The sequence below is a fragment of the Ochlerotatus camptorhynchus genome, unplaced genomic scaffold (assembly GCF_037179485.1).
Source record: "Ochlerotatus camptorhynchus isolate MF236.1 unplaced genomic scaffold, CSIRO-AGI_Acam_v1.1 ptg000079l, whole genome shotgun sequence".
Taxonomy (NCBI): Eukaryota; Metazoa; Arthropoda; class Insecta; order Diptera; family Culicidae; genus Ochlerotatus; species Ochlerotatus camptorhynchus.
The window spans coordinates 32,398-44,867 of record NW_027040569.1 but is presented as its reverse complement, the minus strand read 5'-3'; the positions used below and the strand labels follow the sequence as shown (position 1 = coordinate 44,867).

Below are 12,470 nucleotides of genomic sequence, written 5' to 3'. Positions count from 1 at the left end.
GTTTAGTGTTGTAATTGAAGTCGATGTCGATACGTATAAATGTTTGTTATGTGCAAAAAAAAGTAAATGTAGGGTTTGATCGGCGCTCGATAGTTCCCGCGATTAATGTGTTGAGATGCTTCAAATGTGGAGAATTTGGGCACAAGAACATGGATTGCAAAAATTGTGATAGATGCTCTAGGTGCAGCCAGCAACACAAAACGTCGGAGTGCACGTCAACTGTATTGAAATGTATTAATTGTTTGAAAATGAATAAAGAACGTAAAATGAACTTGGGCTTTTTTTTTTTTTTCCTTGGTTTGTTTTTTCCGTCGATCTTGGTTTTCGTGCTGAGCACCAATGCTACCGACGTGCCAGGAAGGCAGCAGCTCCCACACCTGGACCCTACCTATCGACCCATCAACTCATGAACCGGGGACCAACGGCTTTACTTCCCATCCGAAGGAAGGTGTGATCAGAGATGTTATGCCTCAGAACATCCCGGCGGCGCTGACTGGGATTGAACCCAGGCCTGCTGGGGTTAGAGGTAATCACGCTTACCACTACACCACCGGCGCCGTTTAACTTGGACTTTAACCATGCCACATTTAGCTCTGAATGTTCGCTCTATAAAAGACTTTTTGATCAGAAGAAAAGCAGCTTGCGTTTCAATAAATAGCAACCAAGTTCCAGGAATGCGAATCAATTCGATTTTTTGTATTTTAATATTGCGGGGTTGTCAACAAACTACGTAGCATTACGTCAGATTGTTGTGGAAAAACGTCCTCTTTTAGTTTTCTTATCTGAAACTCATATTGTAGAAACTGAAGCTTTTGATCAGTATGGTATTCCGGGATATATTGTTGCTGCTTGTTTATCACATTCTAGACACACTGGCAGTGTTGCTATTTATGTCAAGGAATCAGTTCAATTCATCCTTCGTACCAAGGAAGTTATTGATGGCAACTGGTTCTTGGGAATTACAGTTGTACGTGGCATGAAGATGGGTAATTATGGTGTTTTGTATCATTCTCCCAGTTCTAGTGACCAGCGTTTTGTTGAAGTTTTAGAGAACTGGCTTGAGACATTCCTTGATTCTAGTAAATTAAATATATTGGCTGGTGATTTTAATATTAATTGGCGTGATAACCATAATTCGAATCATTTGAAGCGTTTAGCTGAGTTTTTTAATTTAAAGCAAACATTAAATGAATATACGCGTATTTCCAGGCACAGTAGAACTTTAATTGACCACGTTTATTCCAATGTTGATTCCATTTGTTCAGTTACTGATACTGATTTAAAAATAACCGATCATGAGACTTTAGTTATTAATGTCTTAGACCATGTTAACGATAACGATAATTTTGTAAAATTGAAGTGCTGGAGGAAATATTCGAAGCAAGCTGTTTCGAATCTTGTTGAGAGAAGTCTGGATTTTCCATTCACGGCCGGTAACTTAGATGAATCTACAGCTGTTCTTAATAACGCTTTGAAAACGTGTACCAATCAACTAGGTGAGCAAAAGTTTGTTTCTTTGAAAAACTCGAACAGCTGGTACAATTTGAATCTTTTGCGTCTTAAACGGAAAATGGACAAATGGTACAAAAAGTTTTGTAGATCAAATAATGAAAATAATTGGAATAGGTACACAATCGCGCGTAATAAGTATTCACAATCGATGAAGAAAACTTGTTGTGAATATGTTCAAAGGAAGATTGATCAGCATCAAAACAGCAAAGAGTTATGGAAAATTTTGAAATCTTTATTAAAACCTAGTAATTGCAAACCGCGGTCCATAACTTTTAATGGCACATTAGAACAGTCAGAACAAGTAATTGCAGCTAAGTTTAATGATTATTTCGATGATAGCGTTTCATTGATTAATCAATCTATTGAATTGGTCGATGAACCTGACGAAATAAAACAGCCAGTTAATAGTAGTTGTAGATTTGAAGTTTTTCACTCAATTACATTAGATGAACTTAGAGTTATTTGTTTTTCATTAGGAAAATCGGCTGGAGTAGATAATGTTAATGCTAGAGTTATTCAAGATTGCTTTCATGTCATTGGCCACATCTTGCTGGACCTTATTAATGAATCATTGCAGAATGGACATGTGTTACAAATTTGGAAGGAATCCTTAGTGGTTCCTATTCAAAAAGTTGCTGGAACGATTAAAGCCGAAGAGTTTCGTCCCATCCACATGTTGCACACATTAGAGAAAATTTTAGAACTTGTTGTTACAGGCCAGCTGTTGGAGTATTTAAATAGTAATAGTTTGTTGATACCAGAACAATCGGGATATCGGGAAGGTCATTCTTGTGAAACCGCGTTGAATTTGGTATTAGCGAAGTGGAAAAATAACTTGGAGTGTAAAGGTACGATTGTTGCTGTTTTTTTGGATCTTAAACGCGCTTTTGAAACAATTTCTAGGCCCTTATTGTTGAGATCAATCAAGCGCTTTGGAATTACGAGTACTGCATATAAATGGTTTGAAAGCTATTTGTCTGACAGAACTCAACGGACTGTTTTTAATGATTCTGTTTCCAGTCCCGTGGGGAAAAATCTTGGAGTGCCCCAGTGAAGTGTATTAGGGCCCCTGTTATTTATTATGTATATTAATGACTTGCGACGTGTTTTATGATTTTGTGACATTAATCTTTTTGCAGATGATACTGTGTTATTCATTGCAGCTAAGGATTTAGATGATGCCGTTTTACACTTGAATGAAGATTTGCGTTCTCTAAGTAGATGGTTGAAGTATAAGCAGTTGAAATTGAATACAAGTAAAACTAAATTTATGGTAATTTCGCGGGATCGAGTAAATGAGAACGTCTCTGTTGTAATTGATGATGAGACTATTGATCGCGTTCACGAGATTAAATATCTTGGCGTGATTATTGATGACAAACTTAAGTTCAACTCTCACATTGACAATGTCATCCAGAAAATTTCCAAGAAGTATGGAATTCTATGTCGACTGAAAAACGATTTAACTATTGCCAGTAAAATACAGCTATACAGATCAATCATCTCTCCTCATCTAGACTTTTGCCCTTCCATTTTATCTGGCCAATGAAACACAAATATCGAGATTACAGCGCTTTCAGAATAAAATAATGTGTTTGATTTTAAGATGTAATAGATTCACTTCCTCAACTTTGATGCTAGACGCCTTACAATGGTTGTCGATGAAGCAAAGAACACCACATTTCTTGACTTGTGCTTCACAAAATTCATTATATTATAAAGGAATAAATGTTTTCAATTCGATGCTTAGATACATCAAACGTTCAGCAACACTTACAGAATTTAAAAGACACTGCATTTCACACGTTAAAACTGCCTTTTGATTTTTTTTTTAATTTTTTATTTTTTATTAAAGAGATTTTTAGCCTTAGGCTAGTTCATCTCTATGTCTTTTGAACAGTTATCCAGTGATTTTTTTTTTATGAATTGACAAATTATGTATCTTGACGAAGTTATCTCTAACGGATTATTTTATATGGATAGCTGTCATAACGACTTTTTAATAATTATTGTAGCACTGCAAAAACTATTTCTGTTCGCCACGATGGTGATGATGGATTTTGAATATTTGATTTAATAATAGATTAATTAAAAAAAAGTAGTCTACAAAGATTTGAGCCTCGCGCGCGTTTTACGGATATAGAGGACTGAATTAAACATTTGATAAAAAAATGCAATTTTGAAGCTTATTTGGAAGATACCTTGAATTAGTAGTAAGTTTTCTGGCAAATGTTGGGGGTTCGTGAGCATTCCTGACATTGCTGAAAATTATGATAGCATCAGATTGCGGGGCTACTAGTGTAATAGGATGCTTTGTTGATTGTTCATTAACTCTTGATTGCTTGTAATACTTATGAATATTTTAGGTGGACAAAAAGGCGAGCTAAGAGGTGAGCGCCTGAGCTTTTCCACATTCATATCGCTGTGAAGCAACTGTAAACTCTAGAGGGAATTTATATCTGTAACTGAAACCAGTTCGATTTTGTGTTGCAAACCTGGTTAAATTGTCATATTTAATTATCTTAAAGATAAATCGTCCAGCTCAAACCTTTGTAAGGGTAAGAGGTGGGACCATCATCATCATCTTTATTAATCGTATATCGGTATCAAGTTTTAATTTTACTGGGAAAACGATGCATAGTTATTAAATGTGGTCACAGTGACGTATCAAACCCATGGCATCACGTTTATCAGTTCTCGAAGGATCGAATTGTTCGCCAGGAGTGGATTCAAGTCTGCTTGGGAAACGCAAACGAGGAAGAAATTCTTTTTTAAGATTTCTCCCCACGGCTGAATGAACTGCGTAAGCAAATCGTAAATTAAACTAACTGAGTTTCCAGCTATCAACTTTTATGATTGATAAATGTAGGTTCATTTTCTGAATGACAAGACGAATCCAAATGGAACCTGGATCATTCAAATTGACGTCGCTCCGTTGGACTATGAGTAGCAAGAAATGGATGTGAATGATTGATTTGTAAACTCAAACAAAAATTAAATCAGGAAATCTAACTCTGGGCTGACACGTCCTGTCCTAGGTTCTAACTAGTTTTCAATCCGACAAGTAGGCTTACTCAGATCAAGTTTTTCCGCTTTCGCTGTCATTGCGCTTGGGAAAAGGGAGGATGTTGAGTTAGAGTGGTAGATTCAGGAAATTTGTATGGACAAAGAGGTCGCAGTATCCTGGATTTCAATAGAGTTAGGGAGAGGTCGAGTAAGAAAAAGTTATCCATAAATCTTCCAAAATTATTCAAAAGCACCTTGGTAATCCGTGAAATACACAAATATTGCGAAAATTTGTTTATTTTTGGCAAATTTTAGTAAAAGATTGGTTCGGTTTTGAAAAAAAAAATCAAAATGCTAAAAGTCTGTTCCAGTTAGTATTTGGCCGCTTCTTATTAATTACTGTAGCGCCTCTAGTTGTCGCAGCAAGAAACTATTGACAGCGTTTTGATCCGGAAGATATTTAGTAGTGAAAATTTCATCAGGATTCATATACTTGTTCAAAGGTTATCGAAGATGGAACGTGACAGACGTGATAAAAAACTGCACACCCACGTCCCCAAAAGAATTCTGGGATCTCCGGTCGTGATTTGGCGAAAAGGTTCAGTGTAGCACACAGTACAGTTCAACGAATCTGTATGTGAGAAGGTTTCCGGTCGTCCCATGCCAGCAAACATCCCAACAGGACGCTGAAACAAAACCTGGTTGCCAAAAACCATGCAAGGAAGCTGCACGGGCAAGTTCTGACCAAGTATAACGGATGTATTTTGATGGACGATGAAACTTACGTAAAAATGAACTTTGGACAAATCACGGGCCAAAATTTTTGACTTTGCTAAACGTAAGGGGGATGCTCCGGATAAACACAATTGAACCATACCTACCAAACTAATTCAAACTTACCAAACTCTCGACGTCATCCCCGCTTTCGTTATAGTCGCTAAACTTCTCGAACGCCTTCTCCACATCCTCGGTGGTAGGACACTTGAAGAACTCCTCCAGCACCTTTCGCGTTTCGGAAAACTCGTACAGATAGTCGAACGTCGACGAGGCAGTGATGGGCGTCGTGAAAGAGCCCGCACCGAACGTAGGATTATCGTCGGCCGTAGTCGAAGTCAGTCCCAGCGATGGTTTAATGTCCGGCGTGGACCGTTTCGTGGGGATCTCCTCCTGATGCCCCGGGTCCTCGCTGCGGTAGTCACTGTCCAACCGTATCACGTTGAGCTTGTTCGTCTCCGATGCCGATTCCATCGCCACCGGTGTGCTGTTGATGCTGATCGTACTGGCATTGACGGCAGCCCGTTTGGCATCAAATTCGCTCAGCAAAGCATTGGCATCGAACGTGACCGAACTGTTCAGCCCCGAACTGACCTGCTCCAGTAACGTGGGAGACCGCGTCGGGTGGTACGGATAGTGACTATTGCTATTGCTGGTCGGGGTAGGAGTCGTGGCAGCACTCGTATTACTCGTATTCGCTGGCTGTGGTATTACACGCTGCGGGAAGCCTGGACGTGGCGGTGTCAGTAGCGATGGGGATGTCAGGTTTAGCTTGTAGTTGGACGACATGTAGTAGGACGAGTTGTCCTCATTCAAACTTAGCCCGAACCGCCGAGGGGATCCATCGTACTCTATTTCAAAGAAATGGACGAGAACAGACAAGATTGTAGGTTAGTATATGTGGTAATGGAGATGGAAGGTTCGTGTTTCCTTTGATTTCTTGTAACAAAACTTTCTTTACTATAGATAGTTGTTACAAAGCATATAATCCCTTTGAAATTGCTTCTTCGCTGTCTGTGGGATCATTCTCTGTACCTTTTCTTTGATATATTTATTACAAAAGACTGAGCTCACATTACCGACCAATTAGAATGATGCGTTGCCAACATATAACAAAACAAATAAAAGTTGAAGTTGAGAATAAATCCATCATTATCATAATTGATTATAATTGAATCATCGAATAAACGTCGCTGTAAATTAATTTACTTATATCCATATCTGTCCACCTAGGGCTTCTATCAAGTATGCACTATTTGATATTTGGGCAAATAGAATCTGGAATGCAACCAAATGAATTTTACAAATCGAAATAATTCCACTTCCACAATGCAGGCATCGAATATACTTGCTGGTTATATTACCGTACGACATCACAGATGACCAATTTCGATGAAAATTGAACCATTCCGGGCGCAACCCTGCCAATCGGGATACGTAGTACCGCCATTCCTATTCACTTCCATTCACCACGCCAACTCATATCTGACACAACAGATGCGGAAATCCTATACTCTGCAGCCGGCACCACGTACCTACATAGAACATACATTCAAGAGTGGTTGCCACTTTTGGTGAGAGCTATCGGATTTCCAAACCCTCGGCATCCCGTTCTTTCGGCACACATGTGCACACTAGAACTGCTTTGGGTTTGAGAAATGATATCAAAATCCAATTTATAAGGCAAGAGCAAACAATGTAACTCAGTCAGCCAGCGGGGAGCCCTTAACACACATTGCCGGGTGAATCTCTACTCTACTCGAGCGGACAGAGAATAGCAAATGTAAAGAATATTCTGCTCCAACCGGAATCGACATTCCTGCATGCCAGGGATTGATTTCTGTCACTGCAGAACTTGGCTTATACGGCTTTGCAACAACGGGAAAACTTTTCCCTCCAACCAACAAGAAAGCATGAATAGGTAAGCGCTTTGACCTGTTTCTCCTATACGGTGTTACATTGAGGCATTGAAATATCATTCAACCGTCGTCGTCGTCGGTCGTCACATTGTAGTTTGTAGTGAGGCCCGACAAAAAAAAAGCTGAATGCAAATGAGATTTTTCACGCTGCTAAGGGTTTATTTTCCAACAAAGTCGGCATTTTCCGTGAGACGAACTGCATTTTATGATAATTTCTGCTGAGCTTCCAGAGGATTTGAACTTTGAAAGCAGTCAAGTATGGCTGCCTGCTTTATTGCACGAGTGAAAAAAGAATGCTACATCATTAATGCGACTGAAGCGAATAAACAATATTGAATAGAATTTATTCAAAGGTTAGAGAGACACACATGACTTTTGGTATTTGATCACAAAACAAATTTCATTCATCAAACCCACATTTCATCATCTGTAACAATACGGTGTGTAACAAAAGCGAAAATTTCAAGCAGACCGAGCGCGTCCCGCCAGTCAGTCATAACCAGTTGGTAATTGTACACGAGAAGACCTCCTCGAGCTATGTGGTGGGCACACAAGGAACATACAAAAAAAAAAGCATAAAATACAGATGAAGGAAAACAGATTGCAGCGCTCGGAAAAGTCGCTGACAAAAACATTGTAGGCAGCGAATGAAAGAAGCAGAGCAAACTCCATCCGCCACCAGCGAAATGAGGTGGCAGACTTGGATACCTACAGTGTACCTCAAAATTGAGCCTACAGTTGTCCTAAGAATTTAGTAAAACGAGCACCATTTTAAGTGATTGATTTCTGATTTTTTTTGGCTACTGGCTCATCAACCATCTATCAATTTTTTGTATAGTATTGGAAAAAAGAAAACGCCTCATTATAAAGACCTTTCATAAGCCACAAATTTCACTAAGAAGGTTGAAAATCAAGCTTATCACAGAACTTCACTTCTGACAATAGAATCCAAAACCATACCGATAAATCAATAAATAGTTGTTCAACCACCAGCCAAGATTTCAAAAATCTATCTATTCACGGTGTTGCAAAAGATTTCCCCCTTCTCGGGCGTACGCTTAAGTTTGAGATACACTGTACGTATCATCGCCATCGCCAAACAGCCAGCTAGCCAGCCATCATCAGCTAACGAACCAGTCGGTCAACTAACTGTGTATAGCAGGAATTGTGTGTAACTGAAGGAAAACGGAAAATTATGGAACGAGGGGCTTCTCAAGTGATTTATTTATTAAAGCGCGTGTTTTCAATCGAAGAAAAAATTACAGGCTCTATCCAAGACACGACCGTAAATTTGGCGTAGGATAACGTGCTCGGTCTCAAAATTTGACGACTGTGTTAGGGAAAAGAGTTTTTCCCATCACGGAAACGCCTCGTGTTCCGATGATATAATTATTCATTTTCGTGCACAAAACGCACGATATTTTTGGTTTATTCAATAGACAATAAAAACAAGCGAACATTGGGTGAAATTTCTGGTTAACATTTTCCATTCGCAGGATATTCGCGATCAATCATATAAATTCGAGAAACCTTGCCTTTATTCGAAGTGTTTCTGGTTAATTGACAAGGTATTCGGTCATTGCTAGAATTTGTATGTACCACTTCAATCCTGTTACGCATTTGACCACAATCGTTTGGTTGCTGGGTACATTGTCGAAGAGCTTTGGGGGTTATGTGGGTGGTAGCAAGGCGCGTGAACGTTCAATAAAAATGAACTCTTAAACAACAATAATTTATTGTGGTCCTGAAAAGAACCGTTTTGTCGTGATGGTTGGGTACCCGAGCAAAGTCGGTTAACAAAATGAAAGCAAATCGATATTAAAGTTTGAAGTTCCTATCATAATGAAAACTCATTTTGATTTCAATTGTCGCGACAGAAGTCTGATATCATATTGTGCTTTCATTATGCAGTCAAGACTTTTTAAATCAAAGCAACTTAACTTGAAGTTCTGCTGTTAATTTCTTGTTTAACATTTGATTTAAGTTCATCGGTCGTTGAACTAACGATTATTGTTTATTTGTTTTGTTTAACACATTTTAGGTCATTCGTGACTAGCCCGAGATGAGATTTGAGCTTAAGTGTTTCAGCGTGAGAAGCATGGATGCTAACCATTTACGCCAGGCCCGTATTCATTTAAACATTATGAATGCAAAATCAGTAATCACATTGATTTTATTGAAAGCAGGATTAGTTTTCCGTTTGATTCAATAGTGTAAAATGTTGCTCTCATTTTTGCTGTGTTAACCGTTAAGTCAACCAAAATGAGATCAAATGGTGTTTTCAAAATAAGTTACATCATGCTCGGGTATTGGGGTATTAGATGGCCCACAACGGATCACGACGAGCTACTGATGATCGGTTTAGCGGTGTGGCTTCGTCCTCTTTCTTCGGTGAATCGAGGGCTGTCAAGAGCAGCCTTGATAGCTAGCTGCTTTCATTGTGTACTGGAGAACAATGCACCCCCACACATGGTAATTGAATAAGCACTGTTCGGCGAGACCGGATGGAATGCAATTTTTAAAATCTGTGTTAGGGAAAGCGCTTTTTTCAGGCAATCGGTGATAATTTTGATCACCATTGCAATAGTTTTTCATGGAAAGTGTTTATTATAGCAGATTTGTAGAAGAATTTCCAATCGATTGGCTTGTTTATAATTAAAATCCATCCGCTATTGACAGAGTTATAAGTGGTCAAAAGCTGACCACTTTTCGTAACATTGTCGATTTTGTTTTTTTTTATTTCACCCCCAGTATGCTGATGAAAGATGTAATCCTACGTCAAAAGTTGAACACTCGTTAATTTATTATAATTTTACTTCTAACTGTTGGTTTTATTTTATTCTCGGACAAAATGGGCCAAAGGTTTTCACAATACTGAAAAAATATGAGGTGGCCAGTGTTCCCGGAAAACTTTAGTACAGTTTTCAGAGCTTCTCGGACATCACTTTTAAAAATCATAACTCATGATTTAAGCATCGTAGCACAAATGTTTTCAATGATGAAATGATAAGCAATTTCGATGTATTACCAGAACGCTGGTGGGATGAATTCCAACATCGATGATTATCGCTTAGCGGTTTCGGATCGTTGCTTCGACGTCATCGCTCTCACTGAGACTTGGCTCAATACTCGCACATTGTCAAATCAAGTGTTTGGTTCCGAATACGAGGTTTTTCGATGCGATCGGAATCCGCACAACAGCCACAAATCTACTAGCGATCGGGTCTGGGTTGAAGGCAAAAGTTATCGAAAACGATTCATGGAATTGTGTGGAACAAGTTTGGATTGCCATTAAGCTCGCTGACCGCACTTTGTTTTTGTGTGTAGTTTACTTTCCTTCGGATCGAACTCGCGACTCTACGCTAATTGAATCCCACAGTCAGTCTATTCGAGCAATTTCTTGGCGATCATCTTACGGTGGATTCCTGTATCCGAACCACGACCACTCTGGAGCCTTTTGGATCATTACAGTATCGCCACTCTGAAGCAAATGAACTACGTGGTTAATGAGAACAATCGTAGCTTAGACCTTTGCTTCGTCACCGCTCAGGATACTGCTCCGCATTTGTCTATGGCTGTTTCTCCGTTGATAAAGACTGTTCCACACCATCCTCCTTTAGTTATTGCACTTGAAGGCAACCAAATTCCTGAGGTCATTCCACCCCTCCCTAGAGGTCTCCTACGATTTCCGAAATGCTGACCACGACAGTATCGGGGAACTTCTTTCGAATTTGGACTGGCACCGGATACTCGTCGCTGCCGATGTCAATGCAGCTGCCCAAACGCATATTTTGGCTTACGTCATTGAGCGACACGTTCCGGAAAAAAGTTCCTAAACAAGGTAATCATCATCCTTGGCAAACAAGTGAACTCCGTATGTTAAAGTCTTCCAAAAGAGCCACGATAAGAAAATACACCAAGTACTACAGCCTACAACTCAAGGACCATCTTGCAAGGATCAATCATACGTATCAACGAACCAGTCGCCAATGTTATCGGCCTTATCAACGAGATGTTCAACGGAAGCTTCAATCTCACCCGAAAACTTTTTGGAATTATGTGAATGAGCAACGAAAGGAGTCTGGCCTTCCATCGACTATGGTACTGAACAGCGAAGAAGCTTCATCCCCTCCGGACATTTACCGTCATAGACCTCGCTATGATAACTAGGGCGGCTTCGCAACTGAAGTCTTCATTTAAGCCTGTACCTGACGGAGTTCCTCAAGCAACACATCGATAGCCTTGTGGCTCCGCTCTGCCTTCTGTTCGAAATGTCCCTCTCCAGTGGGGTGTTGCCTTCCTGCTGGAAATCAGCTGAGATGTTTCCAGTGCATAAGAAGGGATGCAAAAAAAAACATCGAAAACTATCACGGCATCACATCGTTGTGTACCATATCTAAACTGTTCGAGTTGGTCGTTATGGAACCATTAGTCTCTCACTTCAAGCAGCACTTGAGCGAAGACCAGCATGGTTTCATGGCAGGGCGGTCGACTATTTCCAACCTTCTGTTTCTCACCTCGTACATTACGGAGAGTATGACAGACCATATGCAAACAGATGTCATCTACACTGACCTATCAGCCGCCTTCGACAAGTTGAGCCATCCTATAGCGATCGCCAAACTGGATAGGCTCGGTATAAACGGCAGTCTCCTACGATGGTTCGCATCCTATCTATCTGATCGTCGATTGGAAGTTGCAATCGACGACTGCCGATCTCCTTCGTTCCCTGCCACTTCGGGTATACCGCAAGGTAACCACCTTGGCCTGTTGATATTCCTTGTGTATTTCAACGAAGTCAATTTCGTCCTCGACGGTCCACGACTGAATCCGAGCCATCGCTGACTGCCACCTTCTCCAACTCCAACTCAACGCTTTTGCTAATTGGTGCCAACTGAACCGCATGGTTGTAAATCCAACAAAATGTTCAGTAATCACGTTCTCACGGAAGAAACATCCAATTTCATTCAGTTATATCCTTGAAGGCGTTGACGTACATCGTGTGAATCACATTAAGGATCTGGGAGTCATCTTAGATTGTCAACTCACATACAGCCAGCATATCTCGTACGTGATCGACAAGGCATCCAGAACGCTCGGCTTCATTTTCAGGACAGCTAAGAGTTTCACGGACATCTACTGTTTGAAGTCGCTTTACTGCTCCCTCGTCCGGTCGGTGTTAGAATACTACTACCCTGTATGGAATCCCAATTACCAAAACAGTGTACAAAGAGTAGAGTCTATTCAACGACGATTCAT

General features: G+C 40.1%; 1 protein-coding gene across 2 annotated transcripts in view; it reads right to left on the bottom strand.

The window, feature by feature from the left end:
* Positions 1 to 6,137, bottom strand: part of LOC135697899 (uncharacterized) — a 45,110-nt gene extending 38,973 nt beyond the window's left edge. For both annotated transcript variants that reach the window (XM_065217752.1, XM_065217753.1), the window contains exon 1: positions 5,419 to 6,137. In XM_065217752.1, the coding sequence (XP_065073824.1) occupies positions 5,419 to 6,081 (663 nt within the window). In that variant the 5' untranslated portion in view covers positions 6,082 to 6,137. The remainder of the gene's footprint in view (positions 1 to 5,418) is intronic.
* Between the last annotated feature and the right edge of the window lie 6,333 nt (positions 6,138 to 12,470).